The sequence below is a fragment of the Poromitra crassiceps genome (genome assembly GCF_964638095.1).
Source record: "Poromitra crassiceps genome assembly, chromosome: 1".
In the NCBI taxonomy this organism is placed as follows: domain Eukaryota; kingdom Metazoa; phylum Chordata; class Actinopteri; order Beryciformes; family Melamphaidae; genus Poromitra; species Poromitra crassiceps.
Genome location: NC_139623.1, coordinates 8,711,508 through 8,730,232, shown reverse-complemented (window position 1 = coordinate 8,730,232; position 18,725 = coordinate 8,711,508). Strand labels below are relative to the sequence as shown.

General features: G+C 43.8%; 1 protein-coding gene across 1 annotated transcript; it reads left to right on the top strand.

The window, feature by feature from the left end:
• Positions 1-267: 267 nt before the first annotated feature.
• On the top strand, positions 268-15,245 carry plekha8 (pleckstrin homology domain containing, family A (phosphoinositide binding specific) member 8). Its single transcript, XM_083635958.1, has 13 exons — positions 268-387; positions 773-889; positions 1,045-1,200; positions 1,340-1,458; positions 4,783-4,941; positions 5,057-5,097; positions 5,374-5,474; positions 7,773-8,115; positions 8,921-9,006; positions 11,534-11,592; positions 12,417-12,618; positions 12,716-12,777; positions 13,325-15,245. The coding sequence occupies exons 1-13, from the start codon at positions 348-350 to the stop codon at positions 13,520-13,522; spliced, it is 1,683 nt and encodes a 560-aa protein (XP_083492084.1). The 5' UTR covers positions 268-347; the 3' UTR covers positions 13,523-15,245.
• Positions 15,246-18,725: the final 3,480 nt, after the last annotated feature.

Genomic DNA, 18,725 nt, shown 5'->3' with positions numbered 1-18,725 from the left:
GTCCACTGTTCAGCCGTGGGCCCTCCTCTCTTTACGATTAGACGAAACTAGTGGACGAAACCTTTCTGAAACCCCGCCCAGTATCTTCGTTGTCTCTGTTTATTGGTCTTCATATGTGTCAACCAACAGAGCCACGCCCACAGCGGGAGGAACGTCGGATTCTCTCGTGATCGCTTGGATTCCAATTCACGAAAGGTTTACGCACTTTATCTTCGCAGTTGAATGGTAAAGCCGAGGACGTTACTCCACAAATCTCACTTGGGACCCAATGGAGTCATTACAATCAGCTGGGCATCATATCTCGTCATGAAAAACAAGTAATGCGCGACAAAATACATGAGTAAACAATGGAGGGAATACTGTACAAGTGGACCAATTACATAAGTGGTAAGTAATCCCAGTCGTTAAATGTTTTCGCCTCTAGCGCTCGTTTTGAGTCGGCTAACGTTAGCAAGCCAAAAGCGCCCTGTGTTAAGTTTGTGCAGCAGGCTATCAAGCTAACGAACTGACATCAACGTTCAGCTATCGGAGAATGGACAAATAACACTTGTGATATACTAGCTTCTCTTTTACTCTCACGTTAACGTGTAGTATAAGTGATCATTTGGAAGCTGCTATTAACGTTACCGACCTTGTCTAACGTCATGTAAAGGTAACGTTAGCTAGCTCAGCTGCTGCCACCATCCTGTCACTAATCGCACTTATCAGCTCGCTAACTGGTTGCTAGCCTATTGCAGAGGACACTTTGATTATGTTTAAATGACTGTTTCAGGTTGGCAACCTCGTTGGTTTGTGCTTGATGGGGGAACTCTGTCTTACTATGACTCTCAAGAAGATGCCTGGAAAGGATGCAAAGGCAGCATTAAAATTTCAGTTTGTGAAATCCAAGGTTGGTATGTCTTTTAATGTTGGATTGTCATGTGTAAAGTCATTTTCTCTCGGCTTTCTGAAGAGACAGGAGGTTCTGGCATATACGTTTCCAACAAACTAGATATTACAACGCTATTGCTTTGCATTGTCTCCTTGTCCACTGTCATACATTAGTTAATTCCTCTGACTCTACACGAGTTGACCTGACCATACCTGGAGAGCAATACTTTTACCTCAGAGCTATCAATGCAGCAGAGAGGCAGAAATGGTTGGTGGCCCTGGGAACAGCCAAGGCCTGCCTTACAGACAACCGGACAAAGAGAGAGAAAGGTAACTTTATAGTTTTGGATGGCGGTGACATAGCAGGGATTGCACTTTTAAAGCTACCATTCTCTAAAAAAAGTTTAGCTACTCTCTCTTTACTTCCAAACCTTGACTCATTTGCTCTTCTTATTCTTTGCTGCGACAGAGCTCCAGGAGAACACAGAGGCACTGAAAACTAAGATGTCTGAACTTAGATTGTACTGTGACCTTCTCCTCCAACAAGTCAACAAGATCAAGGAGGATGAGCTAGGAGACTCAGCAGAGGTAAGTTAAGGTTTGGGTGAGCTAATAAAATAAGATAAGCTGCCATTTGTGTCAAACTGCAGCGTAGGGTAGCTTATGCATGTAAATAGACCAGGGGCCCTATCTTTGCAAAAGCGGTAATTTGCGCTCGTTCAACGCCGCACGCAATGCAAATTGGGGGCGTGCACAAGCGCATGCCTGTTATAATTGTACTGGACATACAGGTCATACTGGACATACTGTAGGCGTGCCACATGCCAAACCAGGCGTTTCAGTGGTAAAAAGGGGGGATAGATGGCATTATCCTATCGTCAGCAGCGCGCAATTACTTTGCGCTAAGAGCTTTGAAAAGCACCTCTAAGCCCTTGTTCACACAGGACGCCGAATGTAAGCAGAACTGAAGCTTGAAGCAGGCACAAGCTGAACGTACGCCTTACCGTTCACACAAGATGCCTTCTCTTTTACTCTCAGCGCCTACTCTCGGGCTGGGTTCACACCGGCGACCCAAGCCTTGCCTATGCCTTGCCTTTACCCACGCTTTTAAATAGGCGTCCGTTTTAGTCAACGAGGCTGTGTACACCGGCCGCCTGAGCGTGAACCCTGCGTGTACCCACGCCTTGCCTGTGCCTTGCCGATTTTATCGTTTAGGCGTGAGTTCTATTTTCAAGCCGACAAGGCGCGTGCAGGCAGGCTTCTTCTGTCAAGCCATGAAAGAAAAACGCGACAATATCCGTGGGAAATGGCAAAGTCAACTGAATTTCAAAATAAAATGGAGTTACTACAACAGTGTTGAGCAGAGAGAGAGAGAGAGAGATTGACGGGTGGCTATCACGTGGGGCTTTCTCCCTGTCTGCAAACAAATCTTCATGAGAGAGAATAGCGACCGAAGAAGCAAGATGGACAATGTTGTTGTGCCAGCACATATTCTTGCAAGATCACCTCTCTAAAATGTCCGACTATAGTCAGACCTGGTTATACATATCCCGCATCAATAGAACATTAAATATATCCGATTTATTTTACCTATGATAATTCGGGACCACACATGAAAAAATACAGTCGGGAGAGAGGAGAGGCTCGTGACTCGGCTCAGGTGAATGTGGAATAGGCGTGCGGTGTGATCGCAAAAGCGTGTAATAGGTTCACGCCCAGCTCAAGGTCTGCAGGCGTAGGCGTGGGTTGAGGCAAGGCAAGGCGTAGGTTCTCTGTGTGAACTAAGCGTCGCGCCTTGAAGTCGCGCCTTGAAGCCGCGCCTTGAAGCCGCCCACAACTCCCATTGACTTCATGCCTGGCCTGAGTGATCGCTTCAGCGTGGCGTGATTGTGGCTTCGGCAAGGCGTCAGCGTGGCATGCGCGCGGGTGGTGTGAACGGCTTCGCCTGTTAACAAGGACGCCTAAATGAAACTTGTGGGTTCAGCATAGGTAGAGCTTCGGTTGAGTGTTGCTTCGGCGTATTGTGTGAACAATATTTATTAGGCGCTAAAACACTCGCTGCGCTTGAGCGCATCATAATCTCCGCACTGCGCAGCGCAGAAACGTCATTACGCACGGACGTGCCACGCAGGACATCAAATTCTGCTGCAAAAATTGGGTAACCAGCAGATTATTCGGTGAGGCAATCAACTATAATTCACTAAGAAACTTTTATCACATTGCAAGGAGGGGTTATGGTAAATGAATTGAAAAAACGTGTACATTGTAGCCTACTTGCAAGAGGCTATTCACCTTCACCTGCTATCCCATAACCCTGGAGGGTCGTTGGCACCACAGCCGATCTGTCACAAGCTCTCTCCATCTCTCTCTGTCCTCGGTACGAGTCGGCAGCTCAATGTTTCGCCGAGTTTTAATTGAGTCCACTGTAAATCCTCAAATCTTTTCTTTTGTCTCTGCCGTTTACCCGCTGCAAACATGTTTCTATTGTCCCACCCCAGTCAACAAAATAACCCGAATTGCATCAAAACACAGATGTTTTTAACAGGTATATGATGTCGTTATGAGATAGGGATAATGTATACAGTCAATAGGCCTACACCAGGGGTGCCCAATACGTCGATAGTGTGGTCGATCGCATGGCATTGAGGGGGGATTTTTTTTTTTTTTTTACTGTTTTTCCACTGTTTCCACTGTTTTCCCACTGTTCCACTGTTTTCCACTGTATACTCAGTGTATATATATATAAATAAATATGTTTGGTAGATCACTTTGACTTGGTCATTTTAAAAGTAGCTCCCAAGCTGAAAAAGTGTGTGCACCCCTGGCCTACACCTATCCAAATTACGCATGGGGAGAATTACAGCATGCCTCACGCAAACTGTATTACAGGGATTGCAAGACCGGAATCTGGTTTGATTGATGTAACGCCCAGGCATTGCCAGGCCACACCTGTGAATAATTCCGGTGGTTAACACCGCCCAAATCCCGTTTGCATAAATGATTTGGCACGCCTCTAATCTGCGCTTGTGGCCGTTGTTGTGATGAGTTATGCTCCCCCACGAGTAATTGCATTCCCACCATATTTTGGGGCTGCTTTAACTTAAAAACAGGGAGGTCACGTCTACCCAAACAATTATATCATTTTTAAACAGTTATGTTTCTGTATAAATCATTACAATATGTTCCCGTGAGGTGGGGATGCGTTTAGCTGCTGCCGGGCGGGGGTGCAAAACTCGGCATAACACCTGGACACTAGCGCAAGGCGGACTGCAATCTTCCCTGCCTTAAGGCATGCGCAAACAGGTGCGCAAGCGCAAATAGGGGATATCGCCTGTACCAAGATACTGTAGGGCCCCAGGTCTTTACTCATGGGCATTGGGCAGCAAATTGTATCACAAATGCATTTTCAAAAAAGGTTGACTTTCAGATGTCTGCTTTGTACCCAAAGATTTTGTTGCACACTGTCTAAACTACATCTTGATGGCATGTTCCTTTGCTTATGCCTGACTAGGGCTGGGCGATATCGACAAAATCAAATATCACAATTATTTGACCAAATACAGCAAATACAGCAATCTCAATGATTGCATTAACCGAATATTTTCTGTTTTTTACTGATTTTTCTAACAGTGACAGACAAATCTGAAGACTCACTGTCATTTTAACACAGGTAATAGGTTGACTTTTTACGACCCTGTCTGTGAAAATGATAGACGACCCGAGAAAGTCTAACGCAACCTCTGAGTCTCATATCACTATATTATAATATCGCTATATTGATTATATTATATCACTATATTGATATAATATCAATATATTGCCCAGCCCTATGCCTGGCACTCGTCGGGTTATTCAGGAAAGTGTTTTCTCTGCCAGTGTTGGAGGATGTGTATTTGTGTGGACCCTTTCCAGACAGGCACAGGCACTGGAAACATGGTGAAGTCTACATGCAGCACTTTCCTGAAGACCCTGGAGGAGTGCATGCAGATAGCAAATCGTACTTTCAGCACAGATATGGTAACGCAAAGCCCACCGGGATCTCCCCCAGTAGCAGCCATCAAACCTCAAAAGGTATGTTTCTCTCTAAATGCCCGAGTCTAAGTAGATAATGCAATCTAGTGTCACCAATTCATGATTGTTTTCCAATACTAACGCTAATATCATACTCATGTCTTTTTCTCCATAGATCAAACCCATCAATCAATTAAATCAGAACTTTGGAGAAAAGTAGGTTGCTTTGTTCTCCATAATTCTGTTGTCTTTGCTGCACACTACTACTACTACTTAGACACTATCCTACATTTGTTGAGGCAACATAGATGGGCAATATTCTAAGCAGGACTAATCAAAGTGAGAGACGGTGTTAAATATCTTTTAAAATGTTGTCTTCTGATAGTGATCCTGTTATTAATTTGACATTGCTGAGGCAAGTCACTGGGCCCTGTTGCCCATAAGAAGTGTATCTTTGTCTTCAGAATTAACATGGTAGTCTTCACATTCCAGACGGAGAGAATCAGGTGAAATCTCAGGAGAAACAATGGCACATGACAACCAGAGCCTGGACTCTGGAGCCGATGGACCAGAAAACCAACCATCCCCAACAGGTTAGCCATCCTATGTCAACCACTCACATTACTTTTTACACTGTTCCTTGAACTGAAGAGCATTACTGTACTCCATAAAGGAAAATGCATTGCAGTCAAGGACCACACAGCACAAATGGCTGTTGTGTGTACATCATCTGAACTCAGCTGATGTGATTTTCCTTTGCATTCATTCAATCAACATAGCCTTTTTCCAGGGGCAGCTACAGCTGGTGATGGAAAATATGTCCAGCGTATTCCAATCAGTAGTGTTTTGGCTTATTTTTAATTAAAAAAAAAAGGAATAAAATAATAATACTTTGTTATTAACACAAAGAGAGATTACAAACTAAACTAAATGTATAGAATATTAGGGGAATTTATGAAGTATACTGATGGGGTGAATCCAGGTCATTTCTATTATGTCCCTTATTAAAACTACACAAAAGCAAAGCATGGCACAACCAAACTAATACGAGGTGCTGCCGGACAGAAAAACAGTCAATTACAAGAGAGAGTCTGCACACTAGAAATTGCTCCAATGGTGTTTATTACCAACACGTGACATTTCCACTCAGCTCTTCTTCAGACATGAGTGCAATACATACAGAGACACACCTTACAAACACCTCTTGAGGTGGTCACCTGACAGGTCACCTGATTCTGCTAGATAAAGACTTGAAGTGAAATGCATGTCAAAAATCAAATGCAAAGAATCCAAATAGTGCAAAAAATATATATAACTGAAAAGAAAAAAAAACACTACAGTATATCAGCCACAAAGGAGGAGATGTACATGAAGAGAAGCAGACGAGTTCAAGAAGTTTCAGACAATTTTGATGTGGGTTGTGTCAAATGATCTGAAACTCATATCAATATCAGGAAGATGTCTCTGTTGTTTTCTATATCGCGTGTATGTCTACTCAAAATAATCAAGAATCTTCACAAAATACTTCATAAGTCGTCACCCCCCCCCCCCCCCACACACACACACACATTTTCAAAGAATAAATACATTCAGTAATATCCTATTTGACTTTCCTATTTAAGTATTCAACCCCCTGAGTCAATACATTGTGGAAGTACAGTTGGCAAGCATTTCAACTGGGAGTCTTTAGAGTCAGCTTGGCACATCTGGATTTTGGGATTTTCTTCCTCAAAGAATTGCTCAAGCTGGGAACAGAGTTAGCCTGATATCAGACTCAATTGTCAACTCATCACACTCCCATTTACTTCAGTCTGACATTGCCTCCACTCTAACCGATTTCCATAGGGGAAATCCCCCAGGAGAATTCCGTTTTCCCTAACCAATCACTGAGACCAACAACCGGCCGAATCTAATCCAGTGGGCAGAACGAAAAACAAAACAAAAAAATAACAACATAATCTCCCCTTTGAATAAAATGCCTTCAAAACAGAGTGCTGTTCGGAGTTCAAAGTAATTGGTACTTTTAATCGATTTAAAACAGCCTTGATAGCAACTACAGTATATAGCGGTCACCATTGTTGTTGGGTCCAGCGCACTAGAGAACTGCGTTTGCTGAAAAATGATAAGTTTGGTCTGGGCTTTTGACTTGTCATTGGCAAACATTGTCTTCTGAAAGTTCGTGTTTTCTTCAGTTGATGCAATATTTAATTTATTTTTGGGGAAGGGGTATTGGGACAAACAAACAAAAGAACAACTGCTAATCGCTTGGAGTTGGCCTAGTCGTATGGGACAGGGGCGCAGGTGCACCTCTTCTCCCATCCCAATGAGTGAATGAACTGCTGGCGGGTGCGCGCATCAGCTGTTTAACACTCTCGCTGATGTGACGTCACTGACCATATAAGGACCAGACTTCCGGGATCCCCCCATGCGGACATTCCTCCCGCTGCGCACTGCGTTTCCTCAGCCAATTTGGTCTCAACAGTTTGCAAGGCATATATCATAATATGCATGAATTGCATTGTATTGCACATGTTAACTGCCAAGGGGTGGGGGTCTGTGTGTGTGTGTGTGTGTGTGTGTGTGTGTGTGTGTGTGTGTGTGTGTGTGTGTGTGTGTGTGTGTGTGTGTGTGTGTGTGTGTGTGTGTGTGTGTGTGTGTGTGTGTGTGTGAGTGAGAGTGTGTGTGTGTGTGTGTGTGTGTGTGTGTGTGTGTGTGAGAGAGAGAGCGAGAGGATTGGAAGTCTCAGAGTCAGGGGGGGCTTGTTTGTGAGCCTCACAGCCATGGGATAGAAACTGTTCAGGTAGCGTGAGCGGTAGCATTTATTGTCAACCTTATTGCATGCACTTATTAATCTCTGTATCATACTATGTCTTATCTGCTGCATCATGCAGAGAGCGAGGCAGCCAATGGCAACAACAGCTCGGCCCCTGAGGAGGGAGTGGATCCGGCTCCCCACACTACCCAGAACAGCTCTGAGACCCAACACTACGACCAACCAGCAGAGGAAGAAGAGGAGAACCACACGGACGATCAAGAGGAGAAAAAGCTCCAGCAGAAGCACAGCGTGGACCAAAGCCAAGAAGAGCCCCACACAGAGGAGGTGAACCCTGTCCAGCCTCTGCACCAAGAGGAAGCTGCTCTCCACCAAGACGAGGCCCAGCACCAAGACCAGCCTTCCCCGGATTCAGAAGAGACCGACCAGGTGGAAACATTCTTCAGCACAATGAGTCACAGGTACGAAAACGCTACTCAGGAAGGTCACATCCTTTAGGACACAATAGTTAACTGTAAGGAGTGAGACAGAATTAGGACCAACCAATCTAAGCTACGGTACATGTAATACAATGTCACTTCTGCTACTTCTTTTTGCTCTACTGCACAGTTACCTACGTTTCATTTAGTTTTTGGAAACTATAATATGAATTGTATGATAACCGTTTTGCACAGAATAAATAACAGGTGTGGATCATTTAAAAAATAATCCATTTCAAGATGTTATGATAAGTGTTTTATATTAGTGTGTTCTCTCTTGGTCACATGACAGAGATGCCCTCATCTGATGTTTGGGTTTGTAACGTTTTTTGTTGTTACATTTCACTCTTTCTTTTAAGCATATTTTACTTTCTATTTTTTATTTTATTTTTTTAGAGACAATGAAAAGTGTTACCGAACAAATAACTGTGTGAATGATCAATACTGTAATGTTCACATGTAGGATATTGAAATCATTGTCTCACTCAACCAGTATTAAATTGCAAGATGAAGGATATTCTTATTTTTGAGTCAGCCAGTGGAAAATAGATAGACCTCTGTTGAGGGTTAGCAAAAATGACTCTGTTCAGTTATAGAAAGGTAGCCCACTAGTCTCAGGTATTAACAGGCATAGAACCGCATGACTTTGTGTGAATCATTTCTCTGGCTTGGTTTTGATGTTTGTACCCCTTTCTTTTTTGTTTGATTTGATCAAATAAAAGTTGAAATGGCAGACCTGACATATCTCTAATATATTCTCCTGTTTGAATCTGTTTTACCTTTTTAGATTTAGTGATATAAGATTGGACGACGGCAATGGTATCCCTACACAGGATTTTTTGGACTCATGCTATGCAATAGTGCCTGTATTAGGTAGGCCAGTCATTTTCAGTCTCTCTTCATCTCATTCTGCCTCTCTGCTCCTCTTCCTCACAATACCCATCTACATCTCACAGTCATTTCACCCTCTATGGCTTTAATGAGGACAAGCAAAGCTGTTCTAAAAACCAATCCCCTCTTCCTGCCGTTTGGGCGTGCTCTGTCATTCACGAGGTGGCTCCTATCTGTCTTGCTTCATTAACTATTGTTCATTCACGCCCTCATGATTTTCCTTCTGCACATTTGATCATTTTTAATTGTCTTGTTCATTCTTTGCGGCTTACTAATCAATGATCTGAACAGGTTTGGCATCATTATGTACATGTTTGAGTGACTGTGTGTGTCGAGGGTGGAGAGTTGCTTAGGCCAGTGGTTCTCACATTTTTTCACATGAAGGACCCCTAAACTGACAAAAATTAGACCATGGACCCCATTTCATAGGATTTTGTCCCACGGTCCCCCATATGATAAGATTGATGCTTTAGATGTTTTATTACAGAAAGTGTATAAAACCCATGGCCAAAATAGTCATTGTGTTACTTATGAATGGAATTATAGCGAAAATAAATTACCCCCCTTTTGGATGGGGACCCCCTGGAACCCCCCAACGACCCCTGGGGGTCCCCGGACCCCCATTTGAGAACCACTGGCTTAGGCCATGTAGATTTCCCTCTGATCAACTTGGAGTATAAGAGTACTACGCAGGTGGTCACTATCAAAATCACAATGCAAACAAATACAAGACTTACTAAGACTTACACTCACATCTCTTGCTTGCGAGAGTTGGTCATCTCTGCCAATTGGTTCTGTTGTAGTGGATCGTGATGGGCAAGTAAAGCTGGGGCATCGGGACACATGATCTGTGAGAGGTTTACATTTACATAGATTATCTGTGAGAGGTTTACGTTTACATAGATTATCTGTGAGAGGTTTACGTTTACATAGATTATCTGTGAGAGGTTTACGTTTACATAGATTATCTGTGAGAGGTTTACGTTTACATAGATTATCTGTGAGAGGTTTACGTTTACATAGATTATCTGTGAGAGGTTTACGTTTACATAGATTATCTGTGAGAGGTTTACGTTTACATAGATTATCTGTGGGAGGTTTACGTTTACATAGATTATCTGTGGGAGGTTTACGTTTACATAGATTATCTGTGGGAGGTTTACGTTTACATAGATTATCTGTGGGAGGTTTACGTTTACATAGATTATCTGTGAGAGGTTTACGTTTAAATAGATTATCTGGGGGGGGCACGGTGGCTCAGTGGTAGCAATGTCGCCTCACAGCTAGAAGGTCCTGGGCTCAATTCCCACCTGGGACGCTGTGAGCGCTGAAGGAGTGCGTGCCCGTCCGCATGTCCTCGAGTGCCCGCCGCCCGGGTGGGGTCGTCAAAAGGGCCTTTCTGTGTGGAGTTTGCATGTTCTCCCCGTGCCCCCTGGGGGTTTCCTTCATATAGGAACCCCTCACCAAAACATGCAATATCCTAGTCGCTGAAGTGGTGCCTCCTCTGGTCGTTCGGGGCGCCTGTTCGGAGGGAGGGGAACTCGTTGGAATAGCGTGATCCTCCCACGTGCTATGTCCTACCGGTGAAGCTTCCTCTGTCAGGTGAAAAGAAGCGGCTGGCTACTGCCCATGTCTCGGAGGAAGCATGGAGCCAGTTTCGGCTCTCCCCAGATCGGCAGAGGGTGGAGCAGCAACCAGGATAAATAAATTAAAATTAGCACTAATGGGGGATAAAAATATATATTAAAAAAAAAATTATAATAATTATCTGTGAGAGGTTTACGTTTACATATTCAGTCTGAAGATTATCTGTGAGAGGTTTACGTTTACATATTCAGTCTGAAGATTATCTGTGAGAGGTTTACGTTTACATATTCAGTCTGAAGATGATCTGTGAGAGGTTTACGTTTACACACTCCGTAACTGCCTTGATCGTCTTGCAGACTGATCCCGGTTGCCCCGAAAGTATCAAGCGTTTGAGATGTTCGACCCAACATCTGTACAGGTCCTGAGGCCTATACCACGAAGCAAGATTAGTGGCTTAGCGACTTCAGGTTTAACCCTGGGTTTGCCATGCTACGATGCTAGTTAACTTCTTACTGAGATATACTGTATTTCCATAGCAACTTATGCTTCAGTGTTAACCTGGTCCAGAGCAGGTTAAGTTGCAAGGATAAGATTAAACCTTAAAAGGCACCACCCAAGAACCAATGAGCGTCCTATATTATCTATATATCTGATGTGTACTTTGATTTTTTTATTAATTATTTTGTAATAAATTATAAATCTGCATTTATGAAGTGAAATTACTCGTGTAACTTGTAGCACAGAATTGTACCGCCCCGTCCATCATTTGTTAAATCAGCCATGAGGCCAGTTACATCGTTCATCATTGTTGTATTGAAACTGTAATAACAACCACAGCATCATAAAGGCTTTGGAAATAGGACACACAAGATGAGCATCTTAATTAGCAACAGAGAAATGACCATGGATTCTCTCTTCTCAGACAAGCTGGGGTCCACAGTGTTTGCACCTGTTAAAATGGATTTTGTTGGAAACATCAAGGTAAGTGAATGTTAATGAGAGGATGTCTTTAAAATAATTTGCTGTTCAAGTTAGACATATTTCCTTCACAAATGGCAATAAAACCCTGTGCAGTTACATGAATGTGCACGAAAACACCCAATCAGTCAACATGTAACATTCTGCTGTAGGACCATAGGGGGGGGTTTTGTTTTATTTGATACTTTTGCCACTTCCTGAGGGCTGTATGTCATGCCACTATAACTAGAGAGCTGTATGTACTGTATGTGTGTATGTATGTCCGGAGTTGCAAGGGCACTGTTGCTCCGATCGCCTCCAAACTTTGCAGAAGCACTTTTCAGGGGTCTGGCATGAATCTGACGTGGGGAAAAACGTAAAGAAAAAAAAATCCCCCATAGGGGGCACTACGGCAATGTTTTAGATTTTACATGACCATAACTCGCAGACCATTGTTCCGATTGCCTCCAAACCTGGAGAGTGCACTTAGGGGGACCTGATGGAGTGCAATGCCAAATTTTGTGATATTCAGATTCAGACAGCGGCACCTACTGGCAACACAAAACACGGTTTATCTCGAGAACCATTCACCCGATTGACTTCAAACTTGGGGAGTGCGCTGCCGGGAACTCGACGGAGTGTGGTGGCCAATTGTGGACACGCACATAGTCATAGCACCACCTACTCGCAACACATAAAGCGGTTGAGACCCATTCATCCTATCGACTACTGGCAACACAAAAAGAATGATGTTCGGATTATACCGTAGTCACTTTTGTATCACAACGTGATCACAGAGAAGGTTTTCCAAAGCCGAGTCACTATTCCCCTGTCCGTTGTTGCTGTAGAAAATTCAGCAGAAGCTGGTGTCGGACCCAGAGGGCTTCCCCACGCTGCAGTCCATAGTGCTGCATGAGGTCCAGACAAACGTGTCCCAGGTGCGTAACTCCGCCACCGAGGCTCTGATGTGGCTCAGACGGGGCCTCAAGTTCCTCAAGGAGTTCCTGTCAGAGGTCAACACAGGAAACCAAGATATCTACGGAGCCCTCAGTGAGTTGGATCAGACATAACCTACACTCCAACACATTCAAGATCATGTTGAGTCTTACATTTCCCCAATGTATGATCACTCTTCTCTTTCACTCAGATACTGCGTACGGAAAGACTCTTCGGCAATACCATGGATGGGTTGTGCGAGGTGTATTTGCTGTAGGTATTACTCACTGTCAGATATCCCTTTTACTTTCTTTGATTCACCTTCATGCTGGGAGACCTGACTATAGTATAGTGTGACTGGGGGCGTCTCGGTAGTGTGGAGGTAAAAGCCCTGGCCTACCACCGCAGAGACCCGGGTTCCATTCCTGACTGTGGGACCTCCGCTTGGTCAGATGTTCCTACAGACACAATTGGCCGTGTCTGCGGGTAGGAAGCCGGTGGGCTACAGTAGGAGTCCTGGTTGCTGCACTAGTGCCTCCTCTGTTTGGTCGGGGGTGACTGTTCAGCGGGGAGGGGAACTGGGGGGAACAGTGTGATCCTCCCACATGCTACGTCCTGCCGGTGAAACTCCTCGCTGTCACGTGAGAAGAAGCGGCTGGCGACTAGCACATGTGTCAGAGGAAGCATGTGCTAGTCTACCACTCTCCCCAGATCGGCAGAGGGGGTGAAGCAACGACCGGAGGGGGGGGGGAGGGGATGGGATAAAAAAAGACTATAGTGTGACTCTTCTTCTTCTCCCCCCCCCCCCCCGTGTCCCCAGTTGGCCCTGAGAGCCGCCCCGTCTTATCCAAGTTTCAGCGCTGCCTTAGTGTGCAGAGAGGGCGACGAGCTGAAGGAAGGCTTCACCAGCGGCATGCGCAGGGACCTGGGCGTCTACCTGCCGGCCATGCAGCACCAGCTAACCCTTCTCGATGCCCTGTACGAGGAATACAGCCTGGAGTCTGACGAGGTGGTGTGAAACCAACACGCTCACACAGAGTGCATCACACGTCAAGGAAGGAGCCTGACCCCCGCAGGCCAAGCAGTGGCTCGCTACTGAGAGAGACACTAGATGCCAGGGTGAATCTAGGGGGCAAAATAGTGCAAGCGTGTCCCGTGCGAGGTGCTTCTTCTACTTGTCAAACTCTACAGGTAGTAGAGGGTGTAGGTTTGAAGGTGTTTTCAGGTATGACAGTCTGTTTATAGGGGTCTGCAGGGGTGTAAAGCAAGCATTAACAGTTTACAGACATCATGGTTTGATCCGTTTCCAGGTTTTGTTAAAAGGGCTGCTATAATTGTCCAGAATGATGCAGACTCCAGCAACCATAATGATGTTCATGGTGATATTTGTTTTTGTGGCAGTATCATTGTGGCTTTCATTGTATGTGTTTTTAAAGTACAAAAACACAGGGTGTTTGGCATTGGTAACCTCCATGGAAGATGATTTCCGATTCCCCTTTGGCTGATGAGAAAGTGAAGAAAGTTTTAATCAAGATAGTCCCATTTCCTTTAACTTACAGGGTGACGCTTGCTACTGACATAAAGCAGTATTTTGACAAAAACAATGTGGGAATAGAATATTGCTAGCTCACCTGTACATGCCTTGAGTAGGTGATGGAATTGCATAATGAGCGTTTTCATACATTGCGTACATTTTTGTATCTTGCACTGACTGCTGAAGTTGTCTATTGGGGTTCATGATCAGTACAGGTTTTTGTTTCAATCCCTCAAACTTAATGTCGTAATTTGACATTGTTTCCCACTTTACTCATACAGTATGTCGTAAGCTATTGCTCCAGATAGACTTTCCCTGCGACCAAAAAGTAACTGTCATGAGAATGGCATTAGCTTGTGCTGCCTAACATAACACAACAATGATGTAGCTGTCCAAGACAATTACTGACAACGGCTGAAATGAATAACAGCATATTTATTATGACATTGTCTGCTCAAACCTAGTATGTATAGTTTACATTTTCTGTGTATTTATTAACTCATAAATTAAAATTTCTTAATATAATCTGGCTCTTATAAATCAAGCTTTTATGTGAAATATATGGACATTTGCATCCATAGAACATGGTTATCAGCATGAGTTTATGTATAGATTAACATAGGTGCCAATGGAAATGGAATAAAGGCCAAGGCCTGGAATTGACTAACTGTATCAACAGTCATAAGGGAACAGATTAAGGTCATAATACATTATTCTAATCTCATAATCTAGTACAAGTGTCTTTTCTGATTTACCACTTCATAGCATGACAGCATTTGTTTCATTATCTCATCCATACTCTATTCTACATAAACGAGTGTTGCCAGCTTACAGTTAATGTGTTATGTCAATGTGACAGTTAAAAAGGGGTGATAGTCCACCAGGTTAAGTGCGGCCATAGATTCTCTGAGCCATTGGAAAAGATCAGGACCATCCTTCATAGGGCTTTTTTCCACACACACAACATAGTATTTTTTTTTATCAGTATTCTAACTATTTGAGTTTTCAGAAGTGCATACAGTCATTTCTTGTACAATAACAAATTTGTACGGGGTTTACATCAGAGATGTGCAATAGGCAGAGCTCCTGTTGCATATCATTCCCAATGTCAATCCTGAGAACATGCTATTGTCTTACTAGGTTTTCTTTTTTCTATGAATGTACATAAGATGCTATTTGATTTTTTTTTACTTAATAAACATAATGAAATTGATGTGTGTTTGATCCTGTTTTTTGTCAAATATTTAGTCATATATTACCATAATCTATCAAGTTTGAGCCCAGTAAGTAAGTGGTAAGTGGTACCTGTTAGAGCTGAACAATTAAAAAAAAAAAATTGCAAACGTATGAATACATATTTTTATATATGTATATATATATAAATATGTGAAGTGTTCGTATCAGTTAGTGCTGTCATGTAGGCATACCATGGAGAATTTTAGAGGGTTATTAAACAGTGAAACCTGTGAAAAAAACGAAGGAACATTTAGGTTAACTATAAAACCCTAGTTATGTTTAAATCGCAAATTCAAACTGGCAATATTTTTCAGCCTTAGTACCTTTTCACTCAAGTGGCTAGCATTGCTTACAAGTATAGTATGTGATCAGCAATCTCATGTTTTCACCCTCACTCCTGTTTCACCTGTCAAGTAAACACCATCACAGTAATAAACAAGTGTGCTTTCTAAATCTGTGCAGGAGTGCCAGTTTGTCCAATTGACAGTGGCATTGAGCTTAAATAACACCTTTGCATACCCCGTTGTCTGTCTTAAATGAGTGTTTTGCATGTGTGGCAGTGTGTGCCCTGCCCGGCCCATGGCACCCTGCATGCCAGCCATTCCTCTCTATAGGTCAGGGATTTTCACCGACAGCTGGGTCCCTGCTCGTTTCCTGCCCCTGAGGCCTCCCTCGCGTCGCCCCCTCTGTGCCACAGCGGTAACGCTACACCACCAAACCTGCACTAAAATAACTCCTTTTCACTGAACAACTCAGCTGTCTGAGATCAGGCCACCGACGTCTTGCTATGAGATCCTGGCGAGAGGTCAGACGTTCTTTCAAGAATGGGAAAATTGAACAGGTATGTTCAGGACAAATGGCACATCAACCGGCGGCAGTCAGTTAATTTGTCCCCATCTGATGGAGGCTGCAGCACAAACAGAATGAAAACTTCATCCATCTGTGTACACCTCAGATCTCTTCATTATGGTCTCTGCAGAATCAGGTTGACTGCTCCATCTCCAGTGACATTTAGTGCGCTACAGAGACATATTGGCACAAAATCCGATTGGCCTGGTCAGGGGGAATGTACACGACAGGATAAATACGGCAAGGTATGCTTTTACTCGGGCATCTGAGCAGGCAAATTGTCCTGATGTGATTTGGAAAAGAAAGAGGCCATGCTAATAGAGTTATATGGTAGAGCTCCAGCCTCAAACATCTCTCCCACAACCCTGGCTGGCTGCCACGTCTCCAACCCGTATCTCCCTGCCTCATCATCTCCATGAAGCACAGTCAGCTGCGACGGGCTTCGTCGAGACTTGAGACGGAATGAAAATCTGAAAAGCCACTGCTGTCTGTGGATGTCGACACAGAGAGAGAGTTCACTGTGTGGTCTGTTTACCATTTGGACTAACGCAGCACTTTGTGGGGAGGGGAGCTGCTGATAGCATCTTTATTCCGCTTGATGGATATCTGCTTTTTTGTACAAGTGAGTGCCCGGCTGAAAGAACATCAATAACATCTCTATCACTGTCTGCTGGCATCCTGCAGCGCTCCCAATCACTGTCACTGCTGGCTCACCAAGGACAAGAAGCTGAGCTGCTGACAAACTCCTGAGCAAACGTTGGAGCTGCAAGAGAGACTGCATAGGCCTGGGGATGGTTTACATTGTCTCATTTTATTTTCAGTTCTTTTTAAAAGTCTCCACAACTACGGTATAAAGTATGTCAGAATAAATATATCGTGAAATAGAATGAGCTTTCACTACCCCAGTCACATTGAATACTATTTCCTATAAAGCCTCGTGTTACCACATGCATGTTGTTTCAACATTGTTGTGCAGATACAGACACAGGATACAAGTAGCATAGGCCACAGAGAGAACGTTCAACATTTTTCAAAAGGTATGGTATTTTGGCCTTGTGCAGACCTAGTACTGCATGGCACAATTCATAACACACAACTATCATAAGCTCTGACTGCACTGTGTTTCTTACATACAGTACGTACAGCTACACTCTGGGGAGAGCAAGTCTGACATTTCTTAAGACACCTGCCACGCTGATGAATGCAATGATAGGAGTTACATTTACAAAAACCATGTTTGGCAAAATCAGAAGCATTTCAAACTCATGAGCATCGTATCACAAGCATGCAGACACAATATCGTAACAGTCTTTATCTTTCAATTGCTTGTTTGTACATCCACTATTACAGAAGAATCACTTTAGAACACCATAGAACCTCACTCTAACCTAAGTTCGGCTGAGAAAAGGTCTCCCTTGGCACTGCGACTATTCATACAGTAGCTTATGGAAAATTTGAGCTTATATCAGCAATGTCATTTACACCATTGGTGCCCAAGACACAGCAGTAGACGGCATCCACACTGTTAAGTTCACTGTTGCGAGTGTATCTGTTGTGGTATAATGTACTGTAAGACAGAAAGACTGGATAACGAGGTATTCGAGTAAATACAGTAATGACCAGAAAACAGAATGTGGACTGGAATTGAATTCCTCTCCTATAGCAGCTATAGACTGTTCCAGCCTTTCCTGTGCAATGAGAAAATTAAGAACGTAACAGTTTCAAGCCTTCACATACAGACAGTATATTTCGTTTCTCATTGAAGCACAGGGAAAGGACCTTCTTCCTTCCTTCTATAGGACTGGCGCACACCATCGATATTTTAAAGCTCTCGTTTGAGTTGGAGTTGGAGTTACCGGTGTGCCTCAGAGTACAGTCACTGCCATTTCATTTACAAAGTGTCACGGAGGATGTCTGGGAGATGTGATGGTTAGAGCTACATTACCTGTTGGTTCCTGAGTAGTTCTTGGATATGTCAGTATGAAGCCACGTTGACCTTGTCCAGACTCTGAATGCCCCCTAAGCACAGTACCACCACAAGCTAATGGAGCCAGGTCAGCCTTCTGAAGGTTCCCAGGAGCCAGGAGACTTGGGGTGGGGCTTCTTGGTATAACCACCTCACTGAAATATCACCAGTCTATTCTTCAGGTAAAAAAAGGGACAGGTGATGTGGCACAACATCCACCTCCATCCCTCTCTGTATCTTACTATACACCTGGTTGACAACTTCACATTTACAACTGAAGATGCCGAGGTGATATTGAGAGTGCACAGCACAAACCTTGTTGGGGCAATAATGGCTATAGTGATAGGTTACATGCTTGAGTAGTGACAACTGTTGTCATGATCTTAGCAATCGCAGCCTCCTCATGCATAATGCACAGTCGCTCACATTGCAGGCGGCCTGCTTCCAGATGTCCTACTGCGTCTCTTTTCAACAGTACTGGATCCAAATGAATATGCCTCTAGCCCAGCCACTATGTGCATCTGCAAGCTCTCCCATTGGCACTTACGTAATTAGATCCCTGGGTGGCTGTCATACAGCCGTCACATCCAGAGGCCGATTCTTGTCCAATCAGGTATGGTGAGGAGGCCAGTCTTC

Bases quoted from the DNA above. Each gene is read 5' to 3' on its own strand.
- plekha8 (XM_083635958.1), top strand. From the start codon at position 348: ATGGAGGGAATACTGTACAAGTGGACCAATTACATAAGTG. The intron at 1,201-1,339 runs GTAACTTTATAG...TTGCTGCGACAG, and splicing joins CCGGACAAAGAGAGAGAAAG to AGCTCCAGGAGAACACAGAG. The intron at 5,098-5,373 runs GTAGGTTGCTTT...TTCACATTCCAG, and splicing joins AATCAGAACTTTGGAGAAAA to ACGGAGAGAATCAGGTGAAA.